The sequence below is a fragment of the Hydra vulgaris genome, chromosome 04 (assembly GCF_038396675.1).
Source record: "Hydra vulgaris chromosome 04, alternate assembly HydraT2T_AEP".
NCBI lineage: Eukaryota > Metazoa > Cnidaria > Hydrozoa > Anthoathecata > Hydridae > Hydra > Hydra vulgaris.
In genome coordinates this window covers 25,081,803-25,101,928 of record NC_088923.1, presented here as the reverse complement: position 1 = coordinate 25,101,928, position 20,126 = coordinate 25,081,803, and the positions used below count along the sequence as shown (strand labels likewise).

Genomic DNA, 20,126 nt, shown 5'->3' with positions numbered 1-20,126 from the left:
TTTTTCTAAACTGTTAACTTATGACTAATATAGTAATTTCAAATCATGAAACTTTACTAAATTAAAACCATATTTCAACAGTAGGAAAACTAAAACAAACTAGTAGAATAGTTACAAAATGTAGGTAAAAGAAACTGTTAATAAAAATCTAGTTTCAATGGAACTATCCAAATTTTGCTTCTAATATGATTTTTAAACAGAAACTTAAAAATATATAAAGTAACCATTTAGTTTAACTTCTAAAAACACCTGCGTCATGCACATTATATTGCAATTATAACACAATTGTATTACAACTCACTATTAAAAATAATTATTAATACTATGATATAATAAATTTATGCACATAATATACTTAAAATATATAATTATGCACAATAATTATTTATAAATTGTAATAAGAATAATAATAAACTTTTACACTAAATACATTATTATCAGTGAATAGATTTAATAACATTATATAACACTGTTTATAAACAAAATTATGTAACTGTAACAAAATATAAGTTTCATGATGTTCTGGGACCATTTATTTTCCAAGAATATTCCCTAAAAATATAAATAAAAATGTAATAACAGACTTATTTGTAAATCCAGTTAAAATTAAACTTTAATTATAATTAAACTATAATAATAACTATCAATAAATTAGTATAATGAAAACTTTATCATTAAGTCTGATAAGTCAAACTTTTACTAAGTAAGATTTTCAATTCCCATTGAACTTTCTGTACATACTCTGGTATTCGCTAAGTCTGACTATTTATCTATTCCCCTTGTCTGACTATTTATCTATTCCCCTTGTCTGACTATTTATCTGTTCCCCTTGTCTGACTATTTATCTATTCCCCTTGAGAGTCAGACTTAACAAGATTCTACTGCATATATTTTTTGAAGTATAATTTTATAATTAAAAAATACAAAAAAACTGCAGAACTTTCTAGGACAACTATTTAAATTGCAGCATTAAAAAAAGTTCACTTTTTAACTAAAGTCATGCATCATATTAGTCCGTCATTTAATACGCCATAACACTCTATTAAATATATAAAACAGTAAACAATATATTTATATTATATTATTAAATAAAGCAGTTTAAATTGGATCAGAATTTAAAATATCTACAAGTTTCATTCTACGCGGAGACAAGATTTCATTCTATTTTTCCTAGCAAAACAATCAATCACTTCATTTGCATCAATGCTGATATTTTGGTGAACGTGCATTAAAGCAAGACTATTAAATCTATTCTGCGACATTGTGTTACGTAGATAGGTTTTTAAACAACGAATAACAGTGATTGATCTTTCGCAAGTGCATGTTGTTACTGGAATAGTTGCAAGAATTTGAATTAAGGTGAATATATTAGGAAAAGTTATTCTATCAATAAGAGGAAGGAGTTTGGCTAGAGTAGTTGGAAGAGAATTTTTAAAACTACGCCAATAATCTTCCCACATGTTCAATTCGGTCATGATATAGCGTGGTTCCGGAAGTTCATCCTCATACTCATTTAAAAAAAGAAGAAAGTTGCTTCTCCATTCAGCAACATTTAAAACGTTAGTTGGCATTGCAAAGAATCCATTATAAACAGCAATGTTTCTACTAGAAAAACATAATTGAATCTGGGATGATAAATGGTCAAGAAAAGGAATTGTAATAACTTTCTTGTAATACTCATTAATAGATTCACTAGGACAATTATTTCGAATTAGCTGTTTTCCTATTGTACGAGGCTTGTGCTCATAAACACCAACACTAGCTACCAATACAACTGCCTCACTATACCAAGCACCGTGACTGTGTTCAATTTCTGATCTTAGTCGCTGTAAAGCAAGATATAACAAATTTACTTTTTCACGTGATGCAAAAACATCAAAGTTTGGAGAAATTGTTTTGTAATTGGTCTTGTTACTTCTAAACAGCGAGACACCACTATTAAAGTAACAAGAAACTGGATAGATCTAGTAGCAAAGAAATAACTATTTGCATCACGCACTGAGTCATGATTTCAAGACTTCTCATCGTTATTAATCATTAGCTCAAAGCATTTAATTATAGCCGGAAGTACCTCTATAAACACATCTAAACCATCAATTCTGGCAATCCATCTTGTACGACATACATCTATTAGACGAGAGTGATGAGCTTTTGGAAACATTTCTTCAATTTTTTTTCAGAACATCAAAACGCTTTGGACTAAAATGAAAGAACTGAGATATAACTTGAACATTTGACATCATATTGCTAACTATTTGTATGTTACAGGCATCTGCAACACAAAGATTGAGGACATGAGATCCACAATGAACATACAATGCTTTGGGATAAATAGTTTTTATTCTTATTGCAGCACCGGAACAGTTCCCAGCCAAGTTTCCAACACCGTCATAACCTTGACCAACACAAAATTTCATTTCTAATCCCATATCTTTAATACTATTTAAAATTTGGCTGGCTATAGCTTCTCCAGACAAGCCTGAGTCGCAAGGAATAAAGCCAAAAAATAGTTCACAAATTTCACAATTATCATTTACAAAGAGTAATACAAGTGGCATTTGTTCCATATAGCTAACATCAGATGCTTCATCTGCTAATATTGAAAAAAATTTAGCTTTTTTAACTTCACATTTTAATTCAGAAACTATAATTTCATTACAAATATTAATCAACTCATTTTGAGTAGTTTTAGTGTGATATGTTGCATTTTTTAGAGTAGCAATTCGCCCATTCACCAAATTGTTTTCTGCACAATCAGATATTAATTTCAAAATGAATTTGAAGATTGCCATCGTTACTATTTTCATTCTCATAGTAAAATGAATCATCTCTGTGACCTCGGAGAGGTATGTTTTGTTTTCCACACATAACAATTGCCAGAACTATTGGTTTTAATATTTCTCTACTTTTCTCGACTTGTTCATCAACTACTTTGTTGAGACTTAAGTCAATAAAATTTATCTTTTGCTCCATACATTGGCGAAAATGAGTTGCCTTTAGATTTGCAGTTTGGTGAATTGGTGAACTTTCAGCATGTTTATTAAACTTATTAATGGCCTTTGAATATGCCACAAATGGAGATTTATAAAGCTGAACAAGTTTACTTAAATTGACTTAATTCTTCACATCCAAAAATAACACAATTAACACAATAAATATCTTTTTTAATTTCTGAATATGCAAGCCAAGAGTATAATGATAGCCAAGAGAATTGAAAGGAACGACCTGATTTATTGGATTCAAAATGACAACTATAGCTTGGTTATAAACATTTTTTAATAAATCATACTTATCTTCATTGCCTAGTTTATTAATTCCATAAGATTCATAGAGCCCAATATCGTATTTGCTTACAAAGGATAGTTCACATTTATTTCCAAAAGCAGAAGAACTACTTTTAGAGTTTAAATTTGCCTTACTCGATGAATGGATAAATTTTGAAGAACATTCTGCAATCGATAGCGTGGAAGAACTTTTTAATTTGATTGGCGAAGATACAACACAAATTATTTTGTCTGTAGGAAAAGGTGACTTAATATTGAATTGATCAATTGTGAGTTATTTTCTTTTTTTAAAATTGGAAAGGATTTTAACTGAATCTAGAATATCTGTTTCCTGAGTAGAATCAGGAAACAGGATATTAGATTTTGAAGAAGTAAGTTGATTAACTTCAGGTAATTTTACTACTTTAGGTGCAAAAATATTAGGAACTTGTTATTTTTTAGGAATACATTTTAAAGATATTAAAGGAACAAAGTGATCTTTGTTTACAAATATATTAGAGGTCTGTTTAAAACCTGCAATAACTGAAGAGCAACGAAGTATGTGTATTTTTTTTACAGATGTGGTCAAAGAATGTTCAACACGTGGTCTAACAGTGCAAATGAAAAATATTTCATAAACAGTTTTTCTATTTCTTTTCTATCCTTTTCTATAGGATAACATGATTCGATTGGTATTCCAACAACACTTGAAAGAGCACACAAAGTAAGAAACGAGGAATAAGAATAATTTGTTGCAACATTATTAGACTCTGATATGACACTTAGTGCTCTATTATTTTTACAAAAAAATGATATGCTTTTTGGGAAATAATAATAAAAAAAGCTGTGTTTTCATCAATTCTTCGAGATTTGGTAACATCAGTTTGAGAAAAAATAATTGGATGGTTTGAATAAAAATTTGTATTTGTATATAATTCGGTACCGGTCAAACATCTAAAGTATTCTGACAAAGATTCGTTTCCAATTAATGATATAGAACAAGCATTAAATAAACAGTTTCCGTTTGGAGAAGTTCTAATAAAAAAAACAAAAAATTAACATGAGCGAGGTAACATAATTTAATAATGTTATGCCACAGATCCACAAAATAATTATTACACAATTTTAAGTCATAAAATAACTTACTGGTAAATCATTTACTAAATGTAATTTTGGTATTATTCAAACATAAAATAAATTATAACATAATTGATTATTTTCTTCTTGAAATATGATAGAAATATATTATACTTAAGCATGAACAAAATTTTACTAGAAAAATATGTTTTTAAATTTTAGGCACCTAGGACAAAATTTTACACATCTTTCAGCTTAAAATAAAAATAAGTTTGTAGTAAAATGTTTAAGCAAAAAAAGTTATATATGATTTCTTTATTTGCTATTATTTTAACCATTAATCGACACACACACACACACACACACACACACATACACACACACACACACACACACACACACACACACACACACACACACACACACACACACACACATATATATTTCGTTTTTTTTTATTTTTAAATTAATATAATTATTTAAAAAACAAATTATTACCTCACTGGTTGAAAATCGCTTTCTGCTCGAAATGATTGAGATAAGGGAAACGGTATATTTGAAACTTTGCATATTTTATGCAATACACTTAGTTTAGATTTTTCATTAAACAAAAATTTTTCTCTAATAGTATTATGAGCTTCGACAATAACATTAGATAAAAAAAATTCCTTTTCTGATTGAACCTTATTTTCATCTAAAGTACATTTTAAAATGATTTGAAGCATTGAATCCGCCATGTTTAGAACACTTAACCTACGATTTAACCAAAAGCTTAGTGAAAACCCTTTTTTCTGATTTATGCGTGATTGGCTTGCACCCTTCAGAGATCTTTCTGATTAGGTCAGCACCCCTCAGAACCAGTTTTAATTAGCTTAAGAAACCAAGCCAATCAAAAATAGCTTCTGAGGGAAGCAGGCGAATCAGAAAGCGACTATACTGGAGTTTTCTAGTCGAAACATAAATATATATAAAATACTCTAGCGCTAACACAACAACAAAGATAATTATTTTCGACATCCTTCACAAAAAATTAAATCGCAAAATTTGAGTTGAATAAAATATTTTAACAATTTAATATTGTTAAATTATATATATCCCGAACAAGCTTTATTGAAATAATTTGTTCCTCGTTTGATAATTTATCCATGATGTATTACTTTATTTTAACTGTGTTCTTTTTTTCGTTAATAACTCCTATTTTTAAAGATAAATAAATACTAAAACTTAAAAATGCTACGATTTATTTTCTTTTAATTATCGCACTCGCAAAAACACATCTGCTCATGAAGACTGTCTCAGAAAATTTAAAAAAAATAATGACAAACTCCACCCCACCCCTAATCTTCGAAACTTGAACATATCTTCACCTATCCGTAAAGACAATTATTCCGACCCACCGTTTATGAGATCTATTAGATATAGTAAAATTTGTTCAACTAGCCCCGCTCTATCCTACCATTTTTGTGCTAATTATATATTTTTTTGCCTGGCCTGAGTTTATTTACAAATAATAAAGTTGTCAAATTTTGTTTCTGTAACCCTTTCAACAAGTTGCACCCGTTGATCTTTAGATTCTCTTGGATAGAAGCCGTACCCATTAAAACTTTTTTTTGGTGCGAGTTCTCTTGGAGTCGGACAGTTAACGTGAAAAAATTTTGATTCCACTAACCTGGTTTATGCAAATATTTTTTAGTCTTAAAATTGGTTTTAAAAAAACTAATGTTTTTTATAAAAATTATTTCAATAAAATCTAATTTAAATTCATACAAGCAGAAACTCTAATAAAAAGATATAATTTTGTTTAAATCTTGTTAGAAATATTAGATATATGTTATTAGATAATATTTAATAACATTTTTGGTTGTTATATGTATTATAAAACAACCTAAAATGTATACTAAAAAAAAAAAAAAAATGTTAAAATTATTGGAAAACTGTTAAATTAAAAGATAATATTTGCTGCAGATAAGTTTTTTCATGTTAATTGTAATTGTTATTTTTGATTGATTTATGGCAGATAGCAATTTTTAAATTGGATTTTACATTAATATCTTGATTGGATGCAAATAATTGATTTTATCTAAAACGCAGCGGGTTGAAGGTAGAAAGTTTCGGTTAATATTAAAAAAATAACTTGCAAAGTTTTTCAGTGTGTTTTTCTTCATGAATTTAAATTTATTAAACTATTAATTTCTTGATTTTAATTTATAAAAGTTAAAAAAATACTTATGAATTTCCTCTACTCTTGTTGTATGTTTTGAATAAACAAAAGAGTCATTGAACTTTAAATTCTTTTAAATCTACACTCAGTGTTCTCCACCAATAGTTTAATAAATGACTTGGCCAAAGAGTAAAGTTTTCTCCATCTTTATTGAGATACCAGGATCCACAAGAATTAGAAAACGGACGTTTTTTACTCTCGGACGTCACGTAACATTGAAATTCGTCATTAACTTTACTTAATACCTAAACGTAGTTATAATTATAAGTAATAGTAAAAATTAAGGTAATAACAAAGTGATAAATAAAATGAAATATCTAAACTTAATATCTAAACGTAAAATAATACTGATAGCTGACATACAGAAAGCTTTTCAGCCCGGAATCCTCCATCATCATTCAATATTAAATGACGGCTGTCAGAGTCCAAGTTTAAAATACAACATTAATCCACTTTATATTTCTGAATACCCCTATTATAAATTATTTAAGTTCTTATGTAAATATAATACAAAAGTAAGCGATAGAGAGTTCGGAAATACTTTATTGGAAATTCTTATTGTATAAACCTTTTCTTAATAGGATAAAATCATATTTTGAAAAGAATATATTTAGTAGAAATTATTACTTCAGAAACCTGAAAAAAATTATATATATATATATATATATATATATATATATATATATATATATATATATATATATATATATATATATATATATATATATATATATATATATATTATATATATATATATATATATATATATATATATATATATATATATATATATATATATATATATATATATATATATAGCTTAAAAAAAACATTTTTAGCTCGCTCGCGAAAAATGTATTTTTTTTTAAATCATAAAACAATATATACTTTTAAATAAAATAACTTTCAACTTTCTTAACAATTTTATTGATTTTAAACATATTTTTAGTTAGAAAACGGAACACGTCAAAAACTTTAGATTTTGCAAAATTTAATCTTAAAGTCTCAATATCTACAGCAATTTTGTTTTTAAAATTATTGATAAACTATTTAAACGTTCCTGTCCCATTGTTGATTGTTAATAGTTTTTTTATTAATTCTAATTTGGAAAAACTACGTTCCCCTGTACTCACTGTTACCGGTAGTGTTAATAATATTCTTAGGGAAATACAAACATTAGGAAACAGTTCTTCAAGCTGACTATCATAAATCCATTTAAGCACAGATTCCGGTGATTTTTTTCCATCTAATTTCCGTGATAACAAATTAAGTTCCAGAAACAAATCCTCTGAATACACATCTTTTGATTCACCATGAGTCAATACTTTTCCGGTAATCTGCATTTATTAATTATATTCTCCTATTTTATTAATATCTTTGGTATCATACAAAAACTCGAACGGTTCTATTGTACTTGAAAAGCTTTCAAATCGTTCGTTTATTAATTCTTTAGCTATTTTAAAGAGAACATCAAAAAACTGGTTTTTGAATTTTTGGTTTGGTTGAATATCACCATCTTCTTCAAAAGGTTTATCATCAAAAAATCTTTTTCTTTTTCTTGCCCTTTCACGTGAAATAGAACTGAATTCGTCAGTCAAATTTGCATCATTAGCTAGAATTTTGGCTTTTGAAATATATATTATGTAAGAATCTTCAGTGTGTTTAGTAACAAAAAAATTGATAGTTTTCTTTAATGCATTTGCAGCAGTCTTTACGTATGCAGTTTGAGATTGCAATAGTTTGCTAGTACAATTAATTTTAGTTAATTCATCGTGCCAAACCACAACACGACATATGAATTCAAAACTGCCTAATTTTGATGCAAGTGATTCAGTAGTTAATCTATTAATAGAATGTTTTTCAATGTTAACAACTTCTTTCAATACACAATAAGTTTCTTTTGTTCCAAATTTTACAGCACGAACAGCATTCACATGACTTTTCCATCCGTTAGTACTTAATGACTTTACTGTGAATTTGGAACATTTTGATTCAAAAATTTGCCAACGCTTTGTAGTCGCAGAGAAAAAATTATACATACCTTGAATTTGTGAAAAAAATTTCATAATTTCTAAACATCCTTGGACTGTATCCGCAACAACCAAATTCAAGGGGTAACAAACGCAAGGAATATAAAAGGCTCGTGAATTTATATCAGTTATACACTTCTGTACGCCAATTTTTTTACCTTTCATTTTGGATCCATTATCATATATATAAAAATAATCAAAACAAAAAATGTGTAAAAATAATTCTATAAATACTAGACTAACAAGGAGATTTGCATTTTTTTAAATAAAAACATTCAAGAAAATGTTTTTTAAATCTGGGAAATAAGGTGCAGATATGTTATTCACAACTGACAATAGAAAATTAAGGCGGGGATCTATTTCAGTAAAGCTAGCATCAATGTCGGCCATCTTGTCAGGAGTAAACATAAAATGTAAACTTTTGTTTGATTGGTAAGCAGACAAAAGTTTACATTTTATTGGGATTGGACAAAGGGCATAAATCAGTTTTTAAAAAAATGGACCTAATACCATTTCCATTTTTAGTTATAGATCTAGAAAGGCCTATATATTTTGTTTCTAAGCAGAATTTTAAGTTTGCATCTTTTTAATGCTGCGCCTGTGTGTTTCGCACACTTCGCACACGCTACGGGCCAGCTCTCTCTCTCTTTCTCTCTCTCTCTCTCTCTCTCTCTCTCTCTCTCTCTCTCTCTCTCTCTCTCTATCTATCTCTATATATATATATATATATATATATATATATATATATATACATATATATATATTTATATATATATATATATATAAATATATATATCCCGAAGTGGGGTGAAAAAAATATTTCGGCGCCATAGATAAAACTTAAAACTTTTTAATGAATTTTAATACAAATTTTTTGAAAAAAGGTTCAAGTAATTTATCTTGAAAATACTACTTTTCAAAAACAATACTTCTAAACAATGTTAACGATTGGTTAGCGGAAAAATGCACATGCATGATTTGTTTTTAAACAATTAAAACATTTAAAAAATTACACTGAATAAATAAATGTAATATAAATCTAAATACTTTTTTTTACATAAAATAAGTATATAAATTTTTAAATAATTATTCTTACAAATATATATTTTATATTTTTGGGAAAAAAATAAGTATTCAATGAATGTTTGAAAAAAAGGATCATTGAAAATTTTACCTTCGACGCCATGGCGCCTGGGTAAAAATTACTAATTATAACCGCCTTCCCTTTTAAGTCATTTATTATAAATTGTTATTTATGAGCTTGTAAACCAACGTCAATAACAAAATTTTATTCTTTAAATTTTTTTTTCAAATCATCTCCAAATTTAGAATAAAGAAATAATTTTTGAGTTCAGAGATAGCATGCATTGCTATCTTCGTTCAAACTTGGTTTTTTAGCGTTGTCAGAAACATCAACGCGCACTTTATCAAATTCATTGAATAGGTTGCTCTGAGAGACTAATGAAATTATCACTTTTGCTTAACTTGTTGTTATGATATGTTTTACTTAACTTAATACCTTCTGACTGGAACAAAAACTATTTATGTTTTACATATACAGTATTGGACAAAACATTTGCAACCAACATCGAACGATGCTAAAAAGTGTTCCTAATTTTACATATCTTAAAAAAGAAACGAACTATACTACCACAGCAAACAGTTGAGGAGTCTGGAATCATAGCATGCCACGACATGAGCAATCAGCTGACAGCACACAGGCAGAATTTCGTTGACAAGTTCCATTTTGCAGCGGACAAAACAAGTGCAACTTTTTTGGTTTGTTTCATTTTCTTAAGTCTGGTCCGTGTCAACGTCACGGAAGTTTTTTAATAATTAAAGGAAGTATCCAGAAGTTTCCAAAAGAAGCATCTGGAAGCATCCAGTAGCATCCAGAAATATCTAGAAACATTCAGAAGCATCCAGACGCACCCAGAAGCTTCCAGAAGCATCGAAAAGAAGCATCTAGAATCTTTCAGAACAGGTTCACACAGGTTCATTTTACTATATAAGAGACATGTAAATCGACATGTAATTCAGTCAGTATATGGAAGTCAATCAGTCAGTATTATCAAGGAAGTTTATCGAAGTGAGTTTTATCAAAGTGTTTTATCGAAGAACATCAATACAAGAAGTAAAATACAACAAGTGTTTCATTACATCAATACAGTCCACATCCAACCAAGACGTTGTGTTCCACAGAGCATTATTGTATCATCACAAGGTAAATGTAACACGGTAAGCCTTGAGAAGCGTGATTTTTTTAATTATTTTTATGACTTCAAGTGCAAAAATGGCTCCCGACAGTCTTGGATTGGAACTAAGAAAGAAAATTATTGGCGATTACGTGAGCGGAATGTCACAAAAAAGTATTTTTGATAAATATCGCGTAAAAAAATAGACCGTATCAAGACTATGTTCCAAATATCGTTCTACGGGGAAGTTGGCAGCAGATAACAAAGGTGGAAGACCGCGTTCCACCACTTCTAGAGAGGATTCTATGATCGTCAGATCCGTCAAGAAGGATCCCTGGATATCATCAGTCGAGATACAAAAGCAATTAGAGCTGCCTGTACTGGACCGAACAATCAGACGACGTGCTGTTGAAGCCGGATTGTTTTCTCGACGCCCTGCAAAGAAACCGCTGATTTCACTGAAAAACCAGAAGAAAAGACTCCTGTTTGCTACATCTCATATTGACAGGAATGTACAGAAATGGCGAACTGTCCTGTTCAGTGATGAATCGAAGTTCAACATCATTGGGAGCGATGGCATTTGCCGTGTACGTCGACCGGCCGGAAAACGCCTCGATTTATGTTATTGCCATAAGACCGTGAAGCATGGTGGAGGCAATGTAATAGTATAAGGGTGTTTTTCTGCTAACGGTCTAGGTCCAATACATTGAAACGATGGAATAATGGACCGTTTCATGTATAAAAATATCCTAAAAGATGTTATGTTACCTCATGCTGAATGGAATATGCCAATAAAATGGGTTTTTCAGCGAGACAACGATCCGAAACACACTGCAAAAGTAGTCAAGCAGTAGTTTTAAGACAACCACCTATCGGTGATGGATTGGCCGCCTCAATCTTCGGATCTCAACCCTATCGAGAACCTGTGGGAGATTGTCAACCGCAGAATTAATCGTGAAGGTGTTCGTAATAAGGATCAACTGTTTGAACAAATCCAAAAGGCCTGGGCAGCGATTCCACAAAGTTTCATTGATCACCTGATTGAATCTATGCCTCGAAGAAACAAGGCTGTGATCGACAACAAAGGATTCATCACGAAATATTGATAGCGAAATACAGCTTGGTCAACATTTTGTCGAGTTGCACTTGTTTTGTCCAGATGGAAATAAACTTTTTTTAATACTTTTGATTAATTTATTAATTTTCGTGTACAAATAATGAACTTTGTGATGAATAAAACTTGAAGAACTTTGTCTCTTAACAGTTACATAGTTATTTCTCTAAATTAAAAAAATACAGCACTTTTATATAAAGAAACTAAATTAGCATTATTTGGTTGCACTCGTTTTGTCCGATACTGTATATATGTATATATATATATATATATATATATATATATATATATATATATATATATATATATATATATATATATATATATATATATATATATATATATATATATATATATATATATACCAATTCTAAATTTTGTTTCTATATAAGCGTTAATGATTTGGAAAATGTGATTCACATAGCACACACATTAAGTGATTATTCTAATATAGACACTAATCACTATGATTATTCTAATATAGACAAGTGATTATTCTAATATAGACACTTTATCTACGAGGACTTATTTAAATATATTACTATTACTATTACTATTACTAATCGTTTCCTAGCATCTTAGAAGCAAGGGGGGCCAACAATGAGGACGATCCATAGGCCGACATATCCATAGGCCGACAATGAAAACTATTCATAGGCCAACATAATCCAATAAGGACGATCGCTTCCCACTTAGATATTTTATAGAGATTTTTTTTTGGAAATTTATATATTTAACTAAGCAATTTTTTGAAAACGGAAGTAAATTAGGGAGGCTGTTTAAATGTGATAAAAATTTTAATAAAATTGTGTGGTGCAAAATACAAATTGGAATGATGAGATATGGATATATAAAGTAATTTTATAGTTTCATAGATTTAGACAGTTACTAATAGACTAATATTATAAAAGGTTCTGGATCTGCTTGAAAAAAAGTACTCCAACAAGATAATCACATTTCAGTAATTATCAATTCCAATTCTGATTTCTTTGTTCAAATTTAATACTTTACTAAACTTTTGATACTAATTATAAAATCTTTTTTAGAATATTGATTTTAAATATCGCAAGAGATTTTTCAAAATGTTCTTTCCCTTGCGCGAGGTGGGAGTGGGTTAGGTTGGGTTCACAAGGATATACGTAAAGGTATTAGATTTATTTGGTTTCAAAGCTCTTCTTTCTGTGTAACTTATTATTTTGTAGAACCTTTTTAATCGATACCATAATAATCCAAATTTAGAACTTTAGACTCCTAACATTGTGATACAGCTGCATTAAGTTTTCAAGTTGAAACGTCATCAATCATTTTTTAATTATCATCAAGTTAAACCAACCACATTATATCATATATTAATGAGAGAACCATGATTGTTTAAATATCGTAGGTATGTTTTATGTGAACTCAATCATGTATTCAACCTATTTAAAAAGTTTCAAGTTTAACCAAATAAAGAAAGTTTTTTGTTAGTCTTTTTGAAGCTTTATTCAGGACAAGTTAAAGTTGTTCATTTAAAAAAACATAACATAATAATAAAAAAAACAGACATAAAAAAAACTTTGCAAATCTAAACTAAATTTCACAAAATAAATGAGTAAATGAATGATTGTTACTAACAGTAAGCAACAATAAGTTGAATCCTCATTGTTGTTTTTCTAATTTTGATTTGATTTTATTAAATACTATTATGTTTTATTAATTGGTTTTATTATTATAAGCAATAATTTTTGGCTGCATGATAAAATGTTTACCTCAAGAAATTTAAAACCGTTATCTGCACATTTGATAATTGCATCCATAACAAAATTCATCTGGAATTCAATCATGCAAACAACACTATTGTGCCCTAAAAGTATTTATTATATGTATAATGCTATAATTAATTTAACTATAATTATATGTTAGCATTATTTATGTATACATACATACATACATACATACATACATATATATATATATATATATATATATATATATATATATATATATATATATATATATATATGTATATATATATATGTATATATATATATATGTATATATATATATATGTATATATATATATATATATATATATATATATGTATATATATATATATATATGTATATATATATATATACATATATATATATATATATATATATATATATATATATATATATATATATATATATATATATATATATAAGTTTAATTTTGCTGTGAGCATATATTCAGCAAGAGTGCTCGATGAGTAATATCAGAGCTATATAATTGATTTTTTGACGAGATTAAATAGCAATCATCAGGTAAAAAATACATTGTTTTTTTATTAAAAAATATACTTAATAAATATCGTGGCGTTCAAAAACAATTATAAAACTATAACTATTTGCGAGCGTGGTTGGGTTTTTTAATCTTTGGGCTCGTGGTTGTCAAGCAAGAACTTGTTTTCGTGACGGCACTTTGAAATAATTTCTGTTTTTTTATTTAATAATTTTTGCGTACCTTAGTATGATATTATGCAAAGTATTTCACGAAGGCAAAGCAAGCATTTTTTTGTTTCGTTGCTGTAGACGGGGACTTGTTTAATGATGAAATGATGAACAATTTAACCACCCTTTCAAAGTATATTTGTCAGATAAAAGAAAACTTAAAAATAACACCAAAATTAACTTGGTCAATAATTAAAAAGCGTGGTTGTCAAGCAAGAACTTGTTTTCGTGCCGTCACGAAAACAAGTTCATTTTTTACCTGATGATTGCTAAACGCATGAAACTTTTAGTAGTAAAAATCATCTAGTTATTTTTATTTAATCTCGTCAAAAAATCAATTATATATATATATATATATATATATATATATATATATATATATATATATATATATATATATATATATATATATATATATATATATATATATATATATATATTAGCACTGTAATTAAATAAATTCATAACCGTTTTATTTTAAGGAATATTTATTTAATAAAATTTTATTTTTTCTAACGAAATAAATGACAACCACATTTTACCCTCAACCTCAAAAAGAATAACAATGAAGCGACAAACAAACAATAAAATTACAAAGAATAACAATAACACATGCGAATAATAGAATCATTCGAATTAAAAAACTGAATTTATAGAACAAAAGTTAAGCCGCTGCATAAAATATAACAATACCTAACGCTGTGTTTGGTCCGAGAAGATAAAAAAGATTTGGAAAACCTGGACACATTATTCCTAAGTATGCGTTTGGTTTATTTCCCCATCTTTCATTGAGTGTAACTCCATCTGGTCCTATTATATTCAAACTTTTAATCGAAGCTGCAACATCAAATCCTGTTGCATAAATTAGTATATCAATTTTGTACTCGTTTTCATCCGTTTTAATACCGTTCTCTGTTAAACTTTTTATTGACTCAGTGACTAAATGTACATTTTTTTTGTTGAAAGCTTGAAGGAAATTATTAGATGGTGTGATTCGTTTACATCCTATATCATAAGAGGGCACCATTTTCTTTTTTAAAGACTCGGTTTGTAGCTGATCTTGGATTGCTTTAGTCATAGACTTTCGAAGTAGTTTTGTTAAAAATGATTTACTTCGGAATATTACATAAAAAGATATCTCGTGTTTAACAAAAGTTAACCATCTAACAACTTTTAAAATTGTAGGAAACATTTTAAAAACTGTTTGCGCCCCTCTCGGGTATAACGGTGATGGATTCAAAGGTGTGGGAAAAGTACTCCATGTTGGTGTTCTTTGAAATACATATAAGTTTTTGACTCGATCGGCAATGCTCGGAACAATTTGAACTGCAGAAGCTCCAGTACCTATAACAGCAACTAACTTTCCTTCTAAGTTGCATTCTTTATTCCATTTCGCTGAATGAAAGCTTTCTTCTTTGAACAAACCACAACCTTTTAACACAGGTGTTTTTGGCACATGCAGTACCCCTACGCCAGATATAACAAAGTTGCACATAAACTCTTCATTTCCAGAAGTGGTTACTTTCCACTGCTGCGTTTTACTATCAAAGTAACACTTTTGTACTGCTGTATTAAATCTCATGTGTTGGCGAATATCATAAAAGTCGCATACGCTTTTCAAATATTGTAAAATCTCAGACTGACTAGCATATTGAGCTTTCCAATTTGGGTTAGGATAAAAGGAAAAAGAATACAAATGCGCAGCAACATCGCATGCACATCCAGGGTACACATTATGCAACCATGTACCTCCGAGGTCAGGGGCAGTTTCAAAAATAATAAATCTTATATTTTCTTTTTTAAGTTTAATTGCAGCGCAAATGCCAGAAAATCCTGCTCCAATAATGACAACAAACGTGTTGCTCCGTTTTTGTAAAACCTCTTGGGATATGTTTTTCTTTGAATATAAGTTTACAAATAAGTAAATAGTTATTCCAACCAAAATGTACCAAAGACAACCGTAGATTACCATCTAAATAATTAATAAACATGATGCAAAAATAGACTCAAATCGTTCAAGAAATATTTCCATTGTAAATCTAAATAAATGTTTTACAAGAAAATTCAATCAATTTTTCAAAATCAAACTAGTTTTTTTTATATCATATTTTTAAATAGTCAAAATAATACATAGCTACATCTTAATTAACTAAATGTTGTTGTCGGAAATAATAATAATAAAAAGACAGATAGGGGAACCTGTTGTACCTTTGACCACTTTGTACCTTTGGTCACTCTTCTCTGTCGGCTTAATATTATTTTTTAAAAAAAACGTGAAGTGCCATTTGAAATAATAGTCCATGACAACTCTTCTTACCGTAAAACATTATACTTGGGATAGATGGCATCGATTCACAAGTAATTATAAGTTTTGGCTCTTAAAAAGTAAATACGGGTGTTAATCTTATTCTGATTTTAAGAATGTGATATATTGTTGTTTGATTCATCTACGACGTTATAAACATTACCCAAAATCATTTTTTTGTAATGGAAAAATTTGGATGATTATGTGTGACCGTAAATGGGGATTAAGACGATAACTGTTAAAGAAACCCATCTCGTTTACCTTTGACCAGACTAGGATGTTGTACCTTTGACCGACAAAAAATAAAGAAAATATGTGACTTTATCTAAATAGTTATAATGACTGATTTTATTATTAATAATAAATATATAAAAAGTTAAATATTTCAATAATTAAACTAATTAGTAATACTATTAGTAATACTGAGCGAGTATAGTAACTTCGGTACACAAGTCTTTGCAAGATTGTAAAGATTGATTTTTCTAATTTTTTTAGACAATTAGGATTGCTTACAAAACAGTTGGATTTTTTTTTATTGACATAAAGGTATATATATAAGAAGCTAAAATATTAAAGAGGTTCAAACATTGCACGATTTTTTAATAATAAGATTTTGGTAAAAGGAACAAAGCGCATCGGTCAAAGGTACAGCGTACGTGTTGTACCTTTGACCAATTGACTTCTTTTTTTAAAACGCGGGAAAAAGATACTTCTTGGTCAAATTAAAAAAAGTCCTAAGTATAATTTTTGGGCAAAGTATGAGGGTATATTATAAAGTTTGAATGGTTTAAATTTACTCAATAGATTACGCAAAAAACGCCTTTAAGCAGAATGTCGAAATTAAGAAGTTCTAGGCTTATTATTTTTCGTGTAATTATAACAAATTATTATATAAAAAAATTACAATAAAACCTAAGCTTTTTAATAATTTAAAAAAGTGATAAACTCCCAAATTTTTATCATCAATGACCGCTGTAAAGTGAAAGATAGCGCTTTATGCGTAAACATATATTTATGTTAAATTTACTCATACATACACAAATTATAAGTTATTATAAAACTACAACTAAAAAGTAGGTTTCAAAAAGATTTCAATCAAATATAAACATTTTTTCAGAGAATATTACTAAGAAATCAAACGATTTCTTAAACGATAAAATTTCTTAAAAGATTTATCAAACGATAACTTTTGTTTAAAGAGTTATAATTCCATTCACAAAAATAAAAAAAAAATTAAAAAAAAATTGAAAAGTTATTTAAGAGAATTTTGTTCTACAGATTAACTACGCGGAATGATTAGCAGAGGTAGTTGTTATTTAGTTATTTTGTTATTACTGTTATTTAGGTGCCTCAAGAAGACCTAACGGTCTTGTCACAGAGCACCGCGAAAGTGCATTTAACCAGAAAGTTCACGCCTCCATCCTTACCGTGACACGAAAATATGTCCATAGCTCGCTTCGAACCTGGATCTCTTGCTTATAAAGCAAGCGCTCTAACCACTGCGCCACGGCCGCACATTATTTCATCAACTAAATTTTTTTGTTCTGTTTTTGTTATATATAAATTAGGAAAAAGAAATAAAGAATATATTTAACTATTTAAACAAATGCAAAATATGCGATATATCAAAAAATTATCATAAAAAATATACATTATAAAATTATTCGTAAGGGATTGTCTAAGGGACCGTCCGTAAATTACGTAACGCAAACTATCACAATAAACAAAACAAAAAAAATCATAAGTTTTCCCTCGCAGAGTTTTAATTTCAAAAAATAGTCATAAAATAGGGTATTAAGTTTAATGAAAATCGCCGCGTAAAAGAGCTTAATATTTCCTACTGCTGTTTTTTTTTAAACATTATGCGTTGCGTAATTTATGGGCGATCCGTAACGCTAAAATTGAACTAAAAAAAAAAAAAATGCTCTGAGATTTTCATTGAAGAAAATATGCTCTTAGATTTTCATTGAAGTTGTTTTAATCATTATTTCAACAGACAAGCGCAGTAATTGAAATCACTATTTAATTTTTGCTTTAATTAAAAACTTTATGAATGAAAACGTTTTTGTTTTGCTTATTAATTAATTTTAGTGTTGCGTATTTTATGGACTATCCCTTAGATTCTAAATGATTTATCGAAGGTTCGTCTATGGACTTTAGTGTATTAAGCAAACAAAAATGTTAAGAAATAAGTTTGATAATATAGAAACATGTTTTATAACAGAGCAGCATTTATGCATAATGTTATGTAGAAAGAATATATATACAATGTTTAAAATTTGTTTGTTATCGAGGTCTCCTACGCAAAACCAAATATTTCTGTTTGGCCTAACATTAGCCTAAAATTATAAACAACTATATCTATATATAACAATTAAGATCTTTTTTTTTAGGAAGGAGGGGATAAAATTTAGGGGCGGAGGACACAGTCAAAGATTAGTTATGCTATTTTTTTTGCAACATTTTTAATAAAAAATCTCAACAGACCAGGCTATATTCTTAAAAATACTGATTTGCATAAGTTACAGTTAGTTTTTTACGAGTTAAAAAGTTTACAGTGAATTAATTTATAAAGTTTTATAAAATTCTAGTTTTACTTACCACTATGACATTAAAACAGTTAACAACACAACTGCGTATAAGGTCTAATTTCTTTTAAAACTTAGCGAGCAAAATTGTTTAAATAACTTTATTTATACTGATCAAAAAAATACAATTAAAAAATAAAAAGATAATCTTAGGCTTTTAGTTGTATAATTACCTTATAATGCTAATTTGACAACTTTATGTTTGGTTAAATGATTTTTTTATTTATTTATCTTTTTTACCAATCACCAACAAATCACAAATCACCAATCACCAACAAATCACCAATCACCAACAAATCACAAATCACCAATCACCAACAAATCACAAATCACCATCAAAAACAAAGGAAAGACTGATCAAAATGCGATATAGGCGTGAAACTATAATTTTTTCAAATTCTATACCAATAAAACCTTCGCTTTTACTGTAGTTCAAAAGAAAAATAAGAAAAAAAAAAAAAGAAAAATGTGTAAAATATAAAAACATTCAAATAATTTTTTATTTAATTTTCCTTTTCGTACCCAGGGCTATTTTCTTTAGATACACTATTTATAAATAAATTATACTGAAATTAAATTCAATGTTTTAACACGTTATATTGTCACATTAACACATTTGTTTACTATTGCAATGTTTTCTCAAAGGTTTTATACTTAATGTGCTTTTAAAGATTAAAATTTTTATTTGATGTGCTTTAACAAATAAGAAAAGATAAATAAATAAAAAAATCATTTAACCAAACATGAAGTTGTCAAATTAGCATTATAAGGTAATTATACAACTAAAAGCCTAAGATTATCTTTTTATTTTTTAATTGTATTTTTTTGATCAGTGTAAATAAAGTTTTTTAAACAATTTTG

General features: G+C 28.2%; 2 protein-coding genes across 5 annotated transcripts; both read right to left on the bottom strand.

Annotated features, from left to right (window-relative positions):
• Nucleotides 1-254: 254 nt before the first annotated feature.
• LOC136079691 (52 kDa repressor of the inhibitor of the protein kinase-like) lies at nucleotides 255-5,279 on the bottom strand. Its single transcript, XM_065795880.1, has 2 exons — nucleotides 4,839-5,279; nucleotides 255-4,298 (listed from the first exon to the last, which is right to left on the bottom strand). Exon 2 carries the CDS (start codon nucleotides 2,826-2,828, stop codon nucleotides 2,166-2,168), a length of 663 nt encoding a protein of 220 aa, XP_065651952.1. The 5' UTR covers nucleotides 2,829-4,298; nucleotides 4,839-5,279; the 3' UTR covers nucleotides 255-2,165.
• A 1,203-nt stretch (nucleotides 5,280-6,482) lies between these two features.
• LOC124818578 (baeyer-Villiger monooxygenase) lies at nucleotides 6,483-19,732 on the bottom strand. 4 transcript variants are annotated; one of them, XM_065795878.1, is made up of 4 exons: nucleotides 19,439-19,732; nucleotides 15,066-16,411; nucleotides 13,649-13,743; nucleotides 6,483-6,806 (listed from the first exon to the last, which is right to left on the bottom strand). In XM_065795878.1, the coding sequence occupies exons 2-4, from the start codon at nucleotides 16,342-16,344 to the stop codon at nucleotides 6,615-6,617; spliced, it is 1,566 nt and encodes a 521-aa protein (XP_065651950.1). In that variant the 5' UTR covers nucleotides 16,345-16,411; nucleotides 19,439-19,732; the 3' UTR covers nucleotides 6,483-6,614. The 4 variants fall into 4 exon arrangements, with proteins under 4 accessions (XP_065651950.1, XP_065651951.1, XP_065651949.1 ...); XM_065795879.1 differs by having other exon boundaries at nucleotides 15,066-16,344; nucleotides 19,439-19,511; XM_065795877.1 differs by lacking the exon at nucleotides 19,439-19,732 and adding an exon at nucleotides 19,279-19,392 and having other exon boundaries at nucleotides 15,066-16,344.
• Nucleotides 19,733-20,126: the final 394 nt, after the last annotated feature.

Bases quoted from the DNA above. Each gene is read 5' to 3' on its own strand.
- LOC124818578 (XM_065795878.1), bottom strand. From the start codon at position 16,344: ATGGTAATCTACGGTTGTCTTTGGTACATTTTGGTTGGAATAACTATT. The intron at 13,744-15,065 runs GTATTGTTATAT...AAATACTTTTAG, and splicing joins CGGACCAAACACAGCGTTAG to GGCACAATAGTGTTGTTTGC. The intron at 6,807-13,648 runs GTAAACATTTTA...AACTACGTTTAG, and splicing joins ACGGTTTTAAATTTCTTGAG to GTATTAAGTAAAGTTAATGA.
- LOC136079691 (XM_065795880.1), bottom strand. From the start codon at position 2,828: ATGATTCATTTTACTATGAGAATGAAAATAGTAACGATGGCAATCTTC.